The following is a 19592-nucleotide window of genomic DNA, read 5'->3' on the forward strand; positions in this document are numbered from 1 at the left end:
ACTGTTCAGTGAGTTGCTTCAGGCTTACTTGCTGTGCCCTTCTGCAGTGGGAATTAATAACCAAGCAGGTTTTCTTGTGAAACTTATCCCTGTAACAACTTTCTCAACAATGCAGTTAAGGGGATTACTAGCCTCCTTTTGTAAGTAGGAAATGGAACCTAATTGTCTCTATTTTAAATATGAAATTAAAAATGCTGGTTAATTTATTGTGTTCAGTTTGACTTCATTGCCTTCAGTTGGAGCCATGGCCACTCCTGGTCACAAACTCCAACGTTGCAAGTTGGGCACTCATAAATACATTGCATAAGAGTATGGATGACAGTGGATTATCTGTATTTGCAGGCAGCACTAAGCACTTGAGGCAGGAGTAGAATACAACTGAAGTGCCAAAATTCAGCTGTTTTTTATTTACCAGATATTTTGGATGAAACCTAGTGATTGCAGAACAACCAGCCACTTCACCAGAGCATGAGAAAGTATTTTGATAAGTATTTGCTTCAGCAATAGGGGTTTTGAAGCTAGAACCCCTGGTTTATGAAGGTTTTCTCTTGAGGCCCCAAGCTCCTCTCCCTGTCCTGTGTAGTTGCTCCAAGTCCTGTCTTCCTGCCCTGTTGTCCCAAAAGGGACATTGTGCATATGAGGAACAGAGCAACATCTCCCTGCTTTGGTTCTCATGCTCCACTCAGTGATACTGTGGTGGCAGTGGAGGTTCTGCCTCTGCTCTCTGACCTGTTGGAGATTCCAGTTCCAGTCATTTTCTGAAATTGTGTGCAAATGTGAAGCTTTTAAAGGGATGATACTTTGGGTCAGTTTCACTGTATTTTTACCAGGCTGAAAAAAAAAATCAAATCTCTGATAACAAACTTCTCTGCATCTGACATTCAAGTGCCTGTTCATCTGAACCATAACCAAAGGAATTGAGAGGCAGTCAATAAATGCATCAAGTTTCTCCATGAACTCTTCAGAAGTTTTAAGTCTCAGGAAGCAGAGTTTGCTAATGGGGAGTGTTATGATGGATTAATAGCAGTTAGGGCTACAGGCATGCCTGTAGGAAAGGTTGTATGAGTTAGTTACTCAAAGATTATGTGGTAGTTGACCCTGGCTGGACACCAGGTGTCCACCAGAGCCTCTCCATCCCTGCCCTCCTCAGCTGGATGGGGAGAGGAAATGTAAGGAAAGGCTCATGGGTCAGGATAAGGGCAGGGAGAGATCCCTCACCAGTTACTGACACAGCAAAACAAAAAAATCTATTAACAACCAAATCAGAGTTGGATAACGAGAAATAAAAGCTAAAGCTTAAAACACCTTCTCCTCACCCCTCCTTGCTTCCTGGGCGTAACTTTACTCCCAGCTTTGTCCATCTCCTCCCCTGAGTGGTGCAGGGGGATGGGAAATGGGGGCTGTGCTCAGCTCATCCCAGGTTGTCTCTGCTGCTCCTTCCCCCTCAGGGGAAGGGCTCCTCACACTCTTCCCATGCTCCAGTGTGGGGTCCTTCCCACAGGAGACATCGAACTCCATGAGCTGCTGCAGCCTGGTCCCTTTCCATGGGGTGCAGTCAGTCCTTCAGGAGCTGCTGCAGCCTGGTCCCTTTCCATGGGGTGCAGTCAGTCCTTCAGGAGCTGCTGCAGCCTGGTCCCTTTCCATGGGGTGCAGTCAGTCCTTCAGGAGCTGCTGCAGCCTGGTCCCTTTCCATGGGGTGCAGTCAGTCCTTCAGGAGCTGCTCCAGCTGGGTCCCCTGTGCCAGCAAACCTGTTCCAGCTTGGGCTCCTCTCTCCACAGGGCCACAGGTGCTGCCAGGAGCTGCTGCAGCGTGGAGTTCCCGGGGTCACAGCCTCCTTCAGGCAGCCCCTGCTGCAGTGTGGGGCCCTCCAGGGGCTGCAGGGGGATCTCTGATCCATCCTGGACCCCAGGGGCTGCAGGGGGATCTCTGATCCATCCTGGACCCCAGGGGCTGCAGGGGCACAGCTGCCTCTCCCTGGGCTGCACCCGGGCTCAGGGGAACCTCAGCTGCAGCTCCTGGAGCAGCTCCTGGCCCTCCTGCCCTGCCCTGCCCTGCCCTGGGGGTTTGCAGAGCTGCTCCTCTCACAAATTCCCACTGCTATCACCCAGCTGCAATTCCTCGGGGATTTCCTCCCCCTTCCCAGATGTTCCCCAGAGCTGCTGCCACTGTCACTGCTGGGCCCAGCCTTGGCCAGGGGTGGGTCTGTCCTGAGCCGGCTGGAATTGGCTCTGCTGGACACAGGGGAAGCTTCTGGCAGCTTCTCACAGAAGCCACCCCACCACCAAAACCTGGCCATGACAGCCCAGTACAAGTGAGCTCCCAGATTTGACCTTTAGCTTATGCTTCTGCCAGTGTCTGTGATCCTACTTCAGTTTTCTCTTTGTTAAACAGGGCTGTTGATTGTTTGAGGCATCTCAGATGGCTTCTTAGCCTGGTCTATTGTGTTTATAAGAAGTCTTCTAGATTAATGGTTAGAAATAAAATTGAATTTTATTTCAGATTTTGCAAATTTAAACCTAAAAATCTAATTAAAGTTGAGTTTTGCATAACGCTTAATGAAGCCATGTATTGGAAGATGTAAAGAGGTGTATTGTGAAAAACTTGGCCCTGCTTTTGTGTTAGTGTTTGTTCAAATGCTGTTGGGGTATTTTCTTCCTTTTGTGGTTGATAGTGGCCAAGTTTATTGACAGGAATGATGATGAAAAATGTATGGAACTAACTTGTCAAAAGTTGAGCTCTCCAGCTCTGTAGTACAGAGCCTGTGCTGCTGGTACCTGGAGTGTTGGTCAGTAGGTGGTTCTATAGTACAAAATACAAGTGTATCCCAAACTTGCTCCCAAGGATTTACATACTTTGGCTTCATTTGATAAAGCTGTGAATATGGAATGCAATCTCAAAAATTGGTACAGTTGTGCCTTGGCAGTGACAAATAATCTTTGGCTATTTTGACTGTTTTCTCCATATTCAAGTGACTTGTTTTTTTCAAAAGCAGCCTTGTGTATTCCTTGAAGTACAGAGGCAGATAGGTTGTGCACAGCAGATGCAATGGATTCTCTCCCAAGCTTTGCCTCTCTATTCATGTGCCCAGAGCTCTGGGGAGAAGGGAAGTAAAGCAGAGATGTTGTTTAGGGAGTGAATTTACAGGACACTGTAACAATTCTAATATGCTCTGACTGCCTAAGTGGAAGGAAGTCACTTGTTGCACCATGAAATTGGAGTCACTTTGTGTTACCTGTGTGACTTGGGCAAGGCAGAGCAAACCTTGGGACACCCCACCCCAGGCTGTCCCTTCTGAAATCCTCCTTTCCTCAGTAGCACTGTGCTGTGCTCCCTGTTTCTGAGCTGTGTGGACAGAGCCAGCTCAGCTCTGTGTGCAAATGCATCCTCCAGTGTCCCCATGGACATCAGTAGCAGGTTATTGACTGTGTTCATTCATGGTCTGAGTACAGGGCAAAAGTCTCTTCAACATTACCTTGATGTATTTGGGGAATGTAAAAACATCTGATTTATCTAATAAAAACTAATAGTTACATGTGAAAATGTATTTCTTTCTAACTTTCCTGGTAATTTCAGAATTTAATAGCATTGTACCAAACCATTTTTTCCTTAAGGAGCATCATAAATCCTTTCAGATTCTTCCAGTAGGAACTTGACACATTGGGTTATGTTTTTTTTTTAAATAATGTTGATAATTTTTGTTTTCTTTTTGACTTATTTCTCATGAGATCTGTTTACAAGTTTCCTTCCATAGAAAACACAGCTTTTTGTTTCTAAATAATTTTTATCAATTCTCAAGGCATTCGTGTTGGGAATCTTTAGAGTGTCTTCTGGCAACTTGTAGCTGTCACTTGAAGATCATTTCCATGGTATTTAAGAATTTCTCCAGGCTAGTTCCTTGTTATGTTTCTCATCCCCTCATTTCACACTTACCTTTTCAACCCTTCTGAGTTTTGGAACCACGTTAGTAAACTATTGCATTACTTTGTTTGCAGTTCTCTGGTGGTGAGGGATTTCTTCATATCCAGCACATTAGTAGATTTGACTGCCATTTTCTATCAGAGGCTTTTGTCACTATTGATTCTTAAAACCAAGGGTGAATTTAGCCTTCAAGTTTCAGAGTTTGCTGCTGAGGTCTGGCACATTGGAATACATTCTTAGTTGGGTATTATAATAGTGAACACTTATATTTTAATTATGTGCAGTTTTATTTTCAAGTATGTTCCTGTGATGAATCATGGGCATTTATTAGCTGACAAAAATTCTCTGGCTTGTAATCTCACTATATATTTGTGGATTTCTGGCTGCAGGTCTTGCCTGGAACCAAGTAGCTGCCAGAAGTGTCCCTGGTTATCTGCTTGTTTCCTAAATCCTCACTTCTGCAAGCCTGGACTGATAAGGGGGCAGATATCACAGTCATGCTGTGTTTTTAGGCTGGAAACTGATTATAAGCAAGCAAACAAGTTACACAATATTTATATTTTAAATATAAACACTCATCAGGTAGATATAATTTCACTCAACCTGTACTTTAAAATATTTGGTCATTTTTATAATGGAGAAAAGAGGTGTAGGGTATTTAAAGCAGAAAAAGCTTATATGGTCCTTCTTCCAAAATAGCAGACAATTCTACCTCTTCATGATGATGCTGTTTATTGTCTCTAGGCTGTCTCAGGATGGAAGACATCCCTAGTCAAGATTTTAAAAATCTTGAAAGCTATACAAACAAACAAAAAAAGGGTTTGTTCAGATGTCAGGTAGATTTATTTGATTTGTTTTCTTTCCTCTTTTTTTTTCCCCCAAGTACAGAAGATTGATATCTGGTAGATGATGTTGCTGGACTGATTTGTAAGGAATGCTTGGGGCTTTGAATGCCTGCCTGGGCTTCTGTTCCTTTTGGAGCTATCTTAGAATACACTGGATGTTCTTTAAAGCAGTATTTTATGTAGGTTTAATAGACAATGTATGAATCTAAAATAAGCAGTTCTTTATAAAAATATGAATTTTAGAGTAATATAAATTAAAATGCAAATCAAGGAAAACTAGTTCTATGTTGTGAGAAGCAACATCAGCCATGATTTATTACTCTATCCACTTAGAAAATTTGTCTTTTCTGAGTGTGTGAATGCAAATCTTAATAAATGCAAGTTATAAGATGCCAGTGTGGCCTCTATTTTTATTAATGAGTGGTTCTTATTTTGTCATAATTGCCATATTGTGTGATGTATTTAATTTATAATGGTATTTCCATTCCTGCAGAATTAAATAGCAACTTCTTTGGAGACATTTTTTAATTCCTAGATCTTGTCCTTTTGTAAGATGGCAAGAGATTTCAGTCTTGCAATGAAAGTAAATCAGAAAATAAATAATATGTTTGCTGAACATGATAAATTTCCTGACCTGTAGAATATACTACTGACTGAAAGGCTGTGGGTCAGTCATTTTCCTTTGTCTGCACTTTGCAGTTGCTGGCTGGGTACAGAGCCTGTGTTCTATGACAGAGGTTCTCCCAATGCTTGGACTTCATTTCTGTGCAAGTTAGTTTCTATATAATTCAATCTGAAATTATTTTAAGAATATTTTTCTTCTTTCTAAATTTTCTGTCCATATTAATTTTCATAAAGAAAAAGCACTAGAACAGGCCAGTAAATACCAAGAGGACCAATATGTGTTACTGGCAATGATAGACTCAAATATTGATGAATACTGACGTGTAAATATTACAACTGAATTAATGCATCAATAGAGCATCAATTTTTTTGCAGGTCACGTTTGTTTTTTCTGATTTTTTCCATATAGCTGCACAAGTAATGGCTTTTAGGAGAAATATTGCAAAGCTGTCATTGAACATGAGAAAGCTAGTTTTTCCAGTATTTGTGAATATATAGATATATTTAAGAACACAAAACTAGATTTGATTTTTTCTTTTTTTTGCAGTACTACTAATTATTTATTCTTGTAATCACTATTATTAAAAAAATAATAAAATGCTGGTGTTTCCTTTATTAGCAGCCAACATCCGTGGCCGCCTCCAGCGTCCGCCTGGGCCTCCCCGTGCAAGCCAAGGTGGTGCCATCAACGGCCGCGCCCGTCAGTGCCACGGCCACGCTGCCAGGAGGGGCTGTGCTCTCACACACCACGGTCAGTGGGGACAGCCAGAGCCAGGGGGCTCAGGGAACAGTGCCTGTGTATGGGATACGGGCAGGGACTGTAGTGGTAGGACAAGGAGAAAAGGGTTCGAACTCAGAAGGGAGATTTAGGGCAGATATATGGAAGGAATTGTTCCCTGTGAGAATGGGGAGGCCCTGGCACAGGTTGCCCAGGGAAGCTGTGGCTGCTCCATCCCTGGAAGAGTCCAAGGCCAGGTTGGACAGAGGTTGGAGGCTTGGAGCAATGTGGGGTAGTGGAAGGTGTCCCTGCCCATGGCTGGGAGTGGAACTGGATGAGCTCTAAGTTCCTTTCCAACCCAACCCATTCTATCAGTTTATGATTTACCTGGTTTTTTGAAAGTGAATTTTAGTGTTTTATTGCAAATGTAATCCTAGAAATTAATAAGGAATGTGTAGTCAGACTGTGTTACGCAGGTGATGAGTGATAGCCTAGATCTTATTTTCTGTTGTTTCCTAGATGATAACAAATTTCAGGGTAGCTAATTTTCTTTAAAGAAAAAGCTCAAATCAGCTGGAGTGATAAATACTGTTGGAACTGCTCTGTGTTTGTCCTTGTTGAGGGCTGTGGTGTGTGCTGTGTGTCACTGTGTCACCAAAACAAGCTTTTCCTTTCAAGAATGCAGTTGTTGAGTAAAAGAATTAAAAGAAGATAATTACCTGTTTTTTCAATATAAAATATTAATAGGTATCAGTAGCTACGACGAGTGCTCAAAATTTGTTCAAGACAACAGTAGCAACGGGAACTTCAGCTTCTCAACAGCCTGCAGTGATCACTGGTGGACAGAGCCAGGGCTCAGCCCAGCCCCAAGGTCAGCCCCGGCTGCCACTCCCCCCTCACACAGCAGCACAGGTACCAGCACAGCCCCTGGTCATTCCCAGCTCTCCTGTGCCTGGAACTACGGTTGTATCGCAGGCAAGTTTGAAAATAGTGGAAACATTGTTTTCTTAGTACTTTAGGAACTCCTTGGGTCTATTCAGAAGCAGGAAGAGCTTTTTCTTCATGCAAGCATGTATCCCCTGATGGAACAAATACTGGACAAACAGGAAAACCCCTTCTCTGGTTTCAGCTAAATGGGATACAAATTCTGAGAGGGAGGAAGAGCACTTGTGGTTAGCTTTCCCCATCCTGCCTTGTATGTGTCACTAGTGAAAGAACTATTCTGATCCTGCAGGCAGAACAGTCAGACCTTCGGTCTGTGGACTTCATGATTATCCTGTTGCTGGGCCTCACACCTATGGTTACACTGAAGTGTGACGTTTCTGTTTCTTGGAGCAATTACACCATGTAAAAACAGTGGCTTGTTTTACTACTAATGAAAAAAAGATTAGATATGATGATATTTGAAGACTTCTAATTTGATTTTACTGCTGTAGCTGCTTTGTACAAAAACATATTGAATCAATAATTTAACAAATGAAGATAGCTTGGGGAATGTTTGTACATTGTGTATTGGGCATCTCAAAGAGGAATGCATCTCCAGCAGATTCTTGTGTTACTTCTCATATTTAAGGTTATTTGTACCAAAGCAGACTGTAAAATATAAAACGTATTTCTTTCATCAATTTTTTTGTTGTTATTTGCGAGCTGTGATGTTCAGTTACATAAAGAAGATAAGAAAGTCTCAGGTAACAAGCAGTAATAGCAAAATAGCTGCAAACATGTTTTACATATGTCCTGTCTGAATTGGAAAAATTTCATCCTTTTCCTTATTTGTAGTGGTCAGAGCATGCATTGATTGTGATGGAAAAATAGCATGGAGCTGATACTTGTTTTCTGTGGCTTTTCCAGGAAATGCAAGAGAATGTGAAAAAATGCAAAAACTTTTTAGCTACCCTTATAAAACTTGCTTCTCATAACTCACCATCACCAGAAACATCCCGCAATGTGAAAGCTCTGGTTCAAGATTTGTTGGTAAATATTTATGTACCTTTTGTCAGTTGTCTGTTAAGCTTGTTATTTATGGATGCTGAAAACTATTGCTTTGATCTTAACAATTCTTTTGGCTGTAATGAAAGTGAAAGGGGTTGGGCTTCATCAAAATGCAGTATTCTGTACATTACATATATTAAAAAAATCTATTAAAGGCAGACTTCCTCTTGGTCTTTGGAAGGGGAAATGCAGCGAAGTATTTACTAGGCAGTTGTCAAAGTCACTCTTGTTTTGATGGGTAATATTTTAGTTATTTCTTTAGTAAAATGCGTGATTTTTTCCTTGAGGATTCATTAAGGTTTTTTTTCCTCTAAACCCTGGTCTTTTCTGAAACAACAGGCTCTTAATTGTTTGAAGCACAGAACGACTGTAGATACACGGTGTCACAATGTGGGTTAGGGTTTCTAGGACTGAAGGAAAAGTATTTTCCTGAGCTGGTGATTTTCAGCTGTTCTGCAGACAGATGCCCCTGTGTGGAGCCTTAGTGGCACGGGGATTTCCAGTGGCAAAGCTGTTTTAGACAGAGTCCTTGGGCCCAGAAAAAGGCTGGACTTGCTGCAGTCTTCAGTGCAACAGGTGCTGCAGTGAATTGTATAAATGAGCTGCAGACAGATGTTACTGTGGAGCTGGGAAAACAGTCAGTCTTCTTAAAAGAAATGTAAATAGTCTATGAAGAACTTGGATTTAAAAGTAGTTGCTATTAATTTCTTTGAATTCATTGCCAGAGAAGTCTGTATCTTATAGACAAGCCTAAGGCCGTTTTCAGGTGTGAGCCATTCAACAGTCATATTCAGTGATTCCAGTAGAAACATGTTTTAACTTTTACAAACTTGAAAAGAGTAAATAAGTAAAGGTAACTACTTACAGTATTTTAAACAAAGTACCAACACACATAAATAATAAATGTATTTATTGAAGCTTGTTTGGGTTTGGTTTTTCTCTTGTTCTGTATCAGTCAGGAAGGCTAATTAATGTTTTTATTACAACCTGAACTTGAACTAGTGATACTTTGGAAGTATCATAAAATGCACCCAAGTTAGAATTCTTTTCAATTAACTACTAAATAAGTGGCTGATTATGTATTTGATATATTTATAAGTATTTTGTGAGTATACATACAAATTCATTGAGGAGAAAATTTTATATCTACTTATAAGTATGCTTTTTATGTATGGCCATGCTTTACATATATAGTTTTATATACAGATTCTACAAGTTAAATTGTACCATCAGAATTGGTTATGGAATTATTACAAAGGCTGACAAATTTTATATTTGTAAGGTTATGGCAACAACCTGTTGTTGTTGTAGTTTTCTTTTAATTTAAAAAAAAGAAATCACTATGTAAATGTTAGCAAGAGAGTGGAGTCCCAAAAGAGACTTGAGTATTTCCAGAGCCTCATTTTGTCTTAAATTGTGCATCCCCAAGGGGCTTGTCTGAATTTTGAGTGCCATGTTACGTGTTTGAATTAGTGCTTGACAGAAGGATCTTAGAGGGGAGCTAAGAGACTTCAGCTCTGGAAGTTTTTGCTATGGCAGCCTATTTAGCTAGAGAGATATGTGTATGTATTAGCTGGGAAAGAGGCAGCCAAACAACTGAACTGAGATGTTAACACTTTTTTTTTCTTCACACTAAGGATGCAAAGATTGATCCAGAAGAATTTACAGGCCGCCTTCAAACAGAACTCAAATCATCTCCTCAGCCATATCTTGTACCTTTCCTTAAGGTAATGTGAATATTGTTTGGATAAATTTATTTCAATGCAAAATTTCATTACATTAAGTCTTAGAATATCCTTTTTAAGTGGTATTATCTTCACTGGTCCAGAGCAGGACTACACTTTTTCTACTTCTAAATGCTGCCCATTTCTGCCAAGATCTTGTCTGGAAGTCCCGTGCAGGCTCCACCTGTGTCAGGCCAGGCTGTGTTGCTCACAGCTTGTGTGGCCCTGTGCTGCCCTGGCCTGCTCCAACAGCCTGGGACAGTGGTGAGAAGTAGGGAGCTCCTACAGGAGGGAGATCTTGTGTGTTTGGGACCTTGGCTGAGCTTTAAGAAAAATGTATTTGCTGTCCAGAGCTGATCTGGAGTTCACAGCTCGAGTAGCCCTGATCTAGAGTGTTGCAGTAATTAGATTTTAAAGAAAAAAATAGCTACTCCCTAGTTTGGAAACCATCCATTGGCTATTCTGTAGTGATCCTTTACTTCTCTAATAAATACACTTTTCTGTGGTAGTAAGTAATTTTTTGTGAAGAAGAAAAACATTCACACAAAGAGTCCCAAGTTATTTCTACAGAATGCTTCAAGTAATTTAATGAGCTGTTTCCATACTGTTTTTCTAATCTATGTTTGGGTCATTGGTAACTTTCAATCCACATGTAGCAATAATTATGAAAAACCAAACTGGATAAAGGTGCTGATTAGATGATTCTGCTTCTAATCTGGAACTAATCAACAGCAGAATTTCTGATGTGATACCACACAGATTTATTGTTGGGTCCTAAGTTAGTATATGTGAGGGTAAATTTAACTTTTAATTGGTTCTGTAAATTAGCTACAATGACTTCCATATGCAGGGTTATATACAAACATAAAAAGCGTGTTTAAGTCCCAACAAAACCACAAATACGATTTTAAAAGTATTTTCGGTCTAGTTCAAAACTTCTCTGTTTAGGACAGATTTCCTCTCTCTCTTGTCTCCCTGCAACTTTGCTTCAGAACTTTCTGCTTCTGTTTTTTCAAGTTATCATTAACTCTTGTTTGTGGCTTTTACTGCAGTCACTTCTAGCATCATGATAAGTTTTGATTTATTTCCTTTCTTTGAAGTCCTTTCTGGGCAACAGGCATTAAGTTTTTAGATCAATATTAGAAGTTTAGAAAGAACTGTAGCTTGGGCTGAACACTGCTGCATTCTACAGCTGCCTCAGGGAGCACTTCAAAAGAACACTTCTGCCACTTAAAAAGTAAAAAGTTTGTTCATGAAGGTACAGTACAGCCTTTTGGAAGCATGTTCTCCTTGAAGTGGTATGAACATGGAGCTTACAGTAGTACACTTTTTTATTCCAATCACAGTACATTACTTCAGAAACAATACAATAAACAGCTACTGCTGTAGGGCACTGAGAGTGAAATCATCTGGTTCTAGGTACTGGAGGTGTGTCAGGAGGAGTAATTTGGTGCAGCTTGCCACTTCTAGGGTGCAGTGGGAATAGGGTTGTTCTGTGGTTCTACCTTTTCTGCTTCCATTTCTTGCCCTTCCAAAGACCTAAGCTACAAGTTCTAGATAGTCTTGAGAAGAAGAGTGTTGTATTTTACTGCTACAGTGGATTAAGGGTACATGAAAATCTACAAGGTTGCTAAATCCAAGCTGAAAGCTTATTAAAAATGTAAACTGAACTTTCTCTTACAAAGTATGTTTGATTTTACTTCTGTTTGATGATTAGGCAGTTAGTAAAATTGGAAAGAAAGATCCATTCTTTTAATTGTTTCCAGCTAATTTCAAAATGCTTTTTGTCAATCTGCTGAATTTGATATTTCATAAACTTTCTTCTGTTTTTAGAAAAGTCTACCTGCACTGAGACAATCTTTACTGAATAGTCAACATTTGGTTTTGCAAGGACAGCCGTCTCAGCAGTCACTCCAACAAACCAAGCTCTCACAAGTTATACCTCAATCTGCCTCGGGAAGCATTTCCTCTGTTGTCACAACGCAGACAATAGGAATAAGGCAACCAAACAACATTTGCACAGTCTCTGTATCAAATACAGTGCAGCCTCCTCAGGTTAAGGTGGTACAGTCAAATCAGAGTTCTCAACTGGTAAGTACTATAGAGTAAAAGAGGGTTTCTTAATGAACTGTATAGCAGTTTGCAGTGTCACTTTTATTGCAGCTTGTTTGGGAAAATTCTTTTTTGTTTGTATCATATTCTGTGGTATGTGGTAGTACCTCATTTTCTCTCATTTCACATGTATGCTCAACCATTTAGATAAGATTATTAACATAAATTTAAGGAAGTGCACTCTTGGCCTTTTTGTCTGCAACAGAGTGATTGTTGTATGAGCACAGTGGAATTTGAGGGAATTACAAATGTAGAACCGAAAGCTTTCCAAGATTTGCAGCCAAGAGTTTAATGTTAAGTATGTCATTAGGTATGCTGCTTTGCTTTGAAATTAAAATGAACTCTCATTTTAAACTCTTCTGCACATAGTTATAAAATCTTGTAGAAGAATAGCTGTGCTGTACCAGGATGTTTTGTTTAGAAATAATGCCATTCTCTGTTACTCACTGAACTGTGTCTTTGTTGTGCATAGTGGAATATTATGTGCTTAGATTCATTAATTTCAAAGGCACTACCAGTAAGGCAACTGTACAGCCAGGTAGTCACTGAGAGTGTGCTGACTTTATTCTGCTGTTACTCAGGATCTTGTGTGTATGTTTGCACTTGTAATTAAAAGATGTTAAGGATTTTACAAGGCCTTGAGTTTATACAGGCATTACTACCCTTTGTGAGAGTTTCCTGGTCTGTGGTTTCTGTGTATGTGTGAGTAAAGTACTTCACTTAGGTTTCAAAATCATATAGATAGGTCCAGAACATGTATCAAGTTGGTAAAAAATTTATATTGTCAAGGTCAAGAAATGCATACGTGATAATGTAAAACCTTACAGTGATCTGTCCTTGACTTTCTAGGCTCTATAAAGCATTTAAGTAATTTGTAAGGTGTGTTGAGAGAGAATATTTCTTTTGCTTTAATTTAAAAGTTGCAGTGTACAGTCTGAAAATACACTCTGAGCTGTGTCTTGAACGTTACAAACACTTTCTAGTGGTTAAATTATTAACTTTAAAATAAAATTAATATAATTTAATAATCCTTTAGCGAGCATAATTTTAATGTGTAATAAGACCTTGAATGCTAAGATTTCTGACTCTGGCAGTTGTAATACACATAAGACAGTTGGGTGTTTTTCACCTTAACTCAGCTGTTTCAATGCAAGTCCAGCCACTTGCGTTCTTACTTTTTCTGAGATGGCTTCTCCCCACCCTGTCTAGATTGTTGTATGAATTAGAAAAGTGTTCCTCACACTTTTTGTGACATCTCTTTGATTTGTCCATGTTTCATGACTGAATGGACAGTAGCTTTGGCTCTTCTAGGTAGAAGAGCAGAAACTGGTGATAATTACAGGCAGTAGGTGTAAAAATTACTCCCTGTCCCAGGGTAAGCAGATCTCTGCCTACAGCTGACAGATTGCTTACAAGTAGAAATGTCCATGGCCAGTAAGTCTGGCCTTATGTCATGCCACAATCTTAAGACTAACCTACTGCCATGTAACATGGCTTTTTCCAGTATCGTGCAGCCCACCTAAAGTGCTCCTGTGCCCGCTAGGCAGGTTGCACCCCACCTTTTGTGAAACACTGATGTAGGACAAAAATGTGTAAGACCACAGGAATTCTCACTCATACCATTATAGTTCTGGTGCAGTATTTTCCAATTGGGATAAAGCCAAATTTCTGGGAGAGGCATGTTCTGCCTGTCTCATGTCAGTGGATACTCAGAGCAAGCAATCAGGATGTTAACTTGAGTAGAGATCAACAATGTGAAGAGCTTTTTTGACATGCCTGTGTCATAGGAGGAGCTGAAAACTGCTCAAGTAACATTGTGGAGATTGATCTGATGGGCAAGAGAAATTGGTTTTCTGTCTGTAAGGAGGTCACAGGTCTAGGGCTGAATTTTCATTTACTGGGTACATGAAATGACCCCTACATTTCCAAAAGGTCACAAATTGTGCAGAGCAAAACTATGGTTAATACTATTCCTTTTCTGGAAAATACTTGGGGAGAATACATTAAAAATCATAATGTATTTGCTTTAGTGTGAAACTGTCTTTTCATATTTCCTTTAAATTTATCAGTCGTTAGTTAATAGAATCAAACATTACATTAACCAGGCACTTAATGACCCTCAAAGTAGTTCTAGACAGACAAAAGCAGCATCAGACATCAAGAGTTACTGCATCAAAAGATCTTAGCACAGAAGCCATCAACTCAGGTGCCAAGCAGACAACACAGCAGCAGCTCCATATCACCCCAGTAATTGCTCATAAGTATTGATTTTTTTGTAGTGACAGTGATCACACTGTCACAGTTCTCAGTGCTCCCCGAAATCAGAGCACAGAAAGAGCTGCTGGCCATCTTGCCTTGGACTTGTCCGGAAGAGGAAGATTGCAGCTGGCTTGCCTGAGGGTGGCCAGCACTGATGGAGGAACTGGCTGAGCTCCAGCTTTTCCAAGCCTGAAGCTCATTGGAGAGAGTTCCAGCTGGCTTTGCAAACTGTCCAGCTGCAGAAGGGCAAGCCTGTTTTAGAATATAGATCTTTTCATACCAGCCAATTTACAGTAGTCCAGTTTCCCTTAAAATGTGGAGGGTCTGTTAGCTGTTCCTTCCTTTGACTTTTCTGTTTCTCAAAGGTGTCAGCTTTGGTGATGCTCTCTCCAGTTACACTGAGGTGCCTTGCAACATGAAAATCCCGTGTACACTGTCAGCATGCCCCATAGCTTGCACAAAGGCTTTGAAATGTACAATGTTAGCAGACATGAAACAGGAGACTTTTTAATCTGTTTTGTACTGGAATTGTGTTCCAAACTATGAAAAACAATACTTTATAAAGCTAGATAGTGCTACTTCTAGGTAGAGAAAAGGGGAGCAATCTTAGGCTAATATTTTATTGATGAGATACTAATGAGATAATCCAGCAATCAATTTTTTAAATTGTTCTAAGTGCAATGTTCAAAGTTTGTCTAAATTGCCATTCTTAGAGTCCATGTGCTCTATGTTGCCTCACAGATGCAGACATTGTCTGTCTTGTTTTGGATGTTAACAGCAGGCAAAATTTGTATGAATAAGAGAGATGTTCTTTGTTACATGTGTTGAGGTTGTAAGTAGATTGATGAGTAATGGAGATGGATTTGCACTTTATGCATTGTATTGGCACTGACTGCATCATAAGGAGAAAGTACTCCTGGAGGTTAAAGCCAAGTATTAAACTTGAGTGATAAAAACCCCCAGTAAACCAGTGATCCATCTTAATTAAAACAAATTTAATTATATACAAAGTGATACAAAGATTCATGCAGGTCTAGGATTAGGAGGGATGTATGGAAATACATCGCCACTAATTGTGCACAGTGTCCAGAGGGTAGACTCTGCCATGTTCTAAGTTACATTAGAACAGGATTTGCTCAAACATCTACTGACACTTTCTCTGCACTGTCACAGTGGTTGGAGTCTCTCAAACTTGAGATAGAGTAATGGAATTTGGAAACAAGATACAACAGCAGAATAGAATTACGTTATATGGGGATGTTCTGCTTGGCTTTTTAATTCTCCACTGAAGCTTTTCTGGCATCACTTTTCTGTTCATGAATGAATGTAATTTTACACGTTTTAGTGAAATTTTAGGAAATCATTTTCTTTTTGCCTTGTCTGCAAGGCAGCTTAGAAGTGGAAGAGTAATAGACGGCTGTTTGGATAAAAGGAGTATTTTCTATTAATGAACTAATAAAGATCTAGCCACTGACGTGGAATTCGGTGTGCAATAAAATTTAAATTAAAATGGATGTTGAGCAGTAGATGTCTGGGATCCATTGACAGGAACAAAGCCTATCCTTGACAAATTGTATGCCTATTTGAAACACAGCCCAGTGAGTTTCTGAGCTGTTATCATGGACTTTATTTTCAGAATTTTGTGGGCTGTACATTAATATAAGGAGAATATTGTCAATGATTGCTGTTTAGAAATCAATAACAAAAGGCCAGGCTTGAAAGCAAAGATTAAAAGAAAAGCTTAAGATAATTGAACACACATAACTTGGTCAAACACTGATTATATGGGAGAATAAAAGACCATTATTTGGAGCAGACCAAGATGGTATAAATATGAATTACAGGATATAATTAAATGAAGTAGGATTTAGGTAGGATATAAGGCAAAAAATCCTTAAAGAAAGAGAGAATATTAGATGGTAGATCAGACTCCCAAAGATAGTGATGAAAAAGTCATAATTGAAAACACCCAAAAGTAGACCATTTGACCATTGTAGGAAGAATTGTATAATAAATTGAGGAGCAGGTGGGACAAGTGATCTTGTGGCTTCTGTTTTATTTTTCTTCATTTCTTTGTTGAAAACCTATACTCAATGGAATAATATTGTTGTCATATTAACATTAAAATTTATATGCTAAGTTTTTAAATAGTCAATTCATTTTATTTGGGAGGAAAAATAATTGCTTATGCAGATTTTGAGGCACCATTGAAAAACTGTAGCTGCTGCTGCAGTATGGTAAGCAATGGTAAATATGAATTCTAGGCCCATAAAAGCATGAACATTGTAAGTTAATGCTGCCAGATTACATGATAGCTGAGGTTTGATATGACATTTATCTTCAGGAGTGAGTAGACTGATAAATCACAAGTGGCATAGCCACAAGTGAGTTAGCAAGTGTTTACTCATGAGTGAAGATAAATGTCATATCAGACCACAGCCATTCTGAATTTTATATGTTTATGCATGTCTTGTTTCTTCCTTCCACAATTTTTTTTTTAACTTAATTCAGAGAAAAAAATGCTTGGTAAAGGATATATTTTTCAAATTTATTTTTGTTTTTCATTCTTTGCAGAAGCTCTTGTTTACTGTGTTTTTGTCTTTATTTCAGTACTTGATAGGTTTAAGCTTTTGGATCAGATGCTTTTGTTGCAAAGGGTGATTTCTGTGAATTGAGCTGGGCTGGTTTTGCAGCCCTTGTCAAGTAAAAGGGAGGCAAGAAAAGGCTGGAACCTCGTGCATCTGCACTGGTCCAGGAGATTTGCAAAATCCTTGTCCTCAGAAACTTCAGCAATCAATTCTAGTCTAACTGTCCTAAAGGACTTTTCCTTTCAATGGTTTGTAGGTAGTGGCTCTTATTTCATTTTGTCTCTCCTGTGCAGGCATGAGAAAGACTGATAACTTCTGTTCCCTTTCTGCTTCTGAACGTTTTATGTATTTTGGCTGGATTCTTTCTCAGTCTATATGTGTTGGTTGTGTTGTTGATTATTGGTCTGTGTTCATGTCTGTAATTTGTTCTCTGTCCTGCAAGAACTTACACAGTAGAAGATTCACACCTGTCATGGAATGATCATTGCCTTTTGGCTTGAGATTAGCACCTGAGAGAACCATTACTTTATTCTCCTAGAGTTATTGAATCTACGCTTTTTGAAGAAAACCCTTAGGGAAAAAAAAAAAGAATATTTCAGCTGTTGCTTCTTTGTTATTCTGATTATCAGTAGTGTGATTGTTATATAGCCTTTTTTTGTCTTCATGAGTCTGCTGCCTTATGGAAGCACCTTTGTATAAACATCCCTTTTTTCACCTGTGAAAATATAGTCAGCTTTAGCAAAGGACAGAGGAGTTACTGCAGTGTTGAGGGGGTGAGAGGAGGAACTGCTCTGGCAGAGCAGACAAATGGTGAATTAAAGTGAGTGTGAATAGTGGAGAGAAGATGACAAGGGGAGAAGTTCAAAGATGAAATAAAAAGAAAGGGAGAATACATTCTATTGTGAGAAATGTACATCTTACTTTGCAGAAAAATATTATTTTATGGTAGAAAAATTTAGGTAACTGTTCACACATTGCACTTGAAGAAGCAATGCTGTGACTTTGCTGCTTTAGTGTGTTCCTTGAAGAGCTCCAAAGTGCAGCAGCCTAGGACATGATTCTTCAACTTCAGATAAATTGAAGAGAAATAACTAGTATATAACAGTACTTCCAACAGTCTCAACACTGTCTTGATGATAATTTTTTTTGTAATTTTGCCATTTTCCAAACTCTGTTGAATCCAGACAATGATTAAATCACATTCTGTCTTTTCTATTTTCTGTGCCTTTGTTGTTCTATTGTTGTGCTTGCTGTCTTCAGAGGTGTACATAATTAAAATGCTTCCCTTTTTAGTGGAGGTGGAATAATGAACAGTTCATGTAAGCTTTGAAGACTTTTATATTCTGTCTTGTTACCTTTTGTGACTCAGCACTTTTATAAAATCCATGGTGATGTGTTTATGGATATAGTGGTGAAAGACTGGAAAGGACTCCTGGAGGTGTCTTGTGCAGCCTCCTGCTTGCACATTAAGATGTCTCCCATGTGACCAGTTATGATTTGAGTGTCTTCAGGAAGAAATTACACAGCCTCTTGGGGTAGCCTGTTCCAGAGCTTGCCCACCCTCGTGGTAATTTTTTTTTCTTATATTACGTTGAAATTTCCTATATTCCAGCTAGTGTCTTTTGCATTACATCCTTCTGCTCTCCACATCTGAGGAAGTCTGACTCTGTCTTCTGTACATCTTCCCAAAGGTTGTTGAAAACAGCCCTAAGATCTCCCCTTTTCTGCAGGCTGGAGTAATGTCCCTGATAACCTCAGTGTCCTAAAACTTCTGTATCTGCTCTCAGTCTGGGTCAGTGCTTGTGAACTGCTGAGTGGCATTCAGCTTTGATTCAGAATATGGATCGATAATGTGACATGGAGTACACTTGTTGTGTGTACTTCTAGTCTGTGAGAAATAAGAAATAATTTGAGTTAATCGTCTCCCAGACCAGCTTGCTAGTACACTTGTTCATTGTCTACAACTTTCAAGTCAAGCTCAGGACTTAATGGTAATTTTTATGATGTTGGGAAAACAGGCAAGAAGATTAGAACTGTTTGAATTATCTTAATTGATGAAGTGTGGCTTAGATAGTTTATAAATTTTAATGCAGGATCCTCTAATGCATTGGTTTTTACTATGTCTCTAGTTTGCCTGCAAAGAAGTTACATACTCTGTTTCAGAAACAAATTGCTAATATTAATTCCTTAATGACTTCCAGATCTGGAGATTGCATGTGTGTAGAAACATTTCTTAAAACTCCAGTAGAGAAACTAGGATTTAGTGTAAAATGCTACTCTGAGGTCTGGTGCAGTTGTTCTTTTGAAAGAGTATGTGCTTGTTTCTGATTGGTTTCTGTGTGGAGTTGAAGATGATGATTTTGGTCTCTGCCCCTTGGAAAAGTTTGTTTCTCAATAATTTTCTGCACTCAGCGTTTGTACATACATTGAAGTCCTAGTACAGTACATGGCAAAAGAAAAGTTTTTGGAAATTGGAAATATTGGCATTTCCTATGTCATCTTAAATGGTTGAATATTGTCCTGTCTTTAATGGTGTTAGCAGCTCATTTTGTAGGGTATTCACATTAAAATATTGTTCAAGGGAAACAGATTTGGTTCTGAACTGTAGAAGTTGCTTCACAGAGAGGGGGAAAAAAGGTAATTGCAGAAGATTACTGTAATACCAGATAGTGATTCTGTCCAGAGGTCCAACACTTCTCCTTTATGGCCTGGCTTCTGGCCCATTAGGGTACAGCAGCTTTTCTTTACTATTCTCTGCAAACTTATCCAATAAATTACTGTGAAAGTGGCAATATTATCCTTTTTTATACC

At 39.3% G+C, this 19592-nt stretch overlaps 1 protein-coding gene across 2 annotated transcripts in view; it reads left to right on the forward strand.

Annotated features, from left to right (window-relative positions):
* LOC138117124 (transcription initiation factor TFIID subunit 4-like) overlaps positions 1–19592 on the forward strand; it is a 161173-nt gene that overhangs the window by 12415 nt on the left and 129166 nt on the right. For both annotated transcript variants that reach the window (XM_069027157.1, XM_069027158.1), the window contains exons 3-7: positions 6008–6139; positions 6854–7081; positions 7958–8080; positions 9736–9825; positions 11656–11913. In XM_069027157.1, coding sequence (XP_068883258.1) covers positions 6008–6139; positions 6854–7081; positions 7958–8080; positions 9736–9825; positions 11656–11913 — 831 coding nt within the window. The remainder of the gene's footprint in view (positions 1–6007; positions 6140–6853; positions 7082–7957; positions 8081–9735; positions 9826–11655; positions 11914–19592) is intronic.

This window comes from Aphelocoma coerulescens, chromosome 11 (genome assembly GCF_041296385.1).
Source record: "Aphelocoma coerulescens isolate FSJ_1873_10779 chromosome 11, UR_Acoe_1.0, whole genome shotgun sequence".
NCBI lineage: Eukaryota > Metazoa > Chordata > Aves > Passeriformes > Corvidae > Aphelocoma > Aphelocoma coerulescens.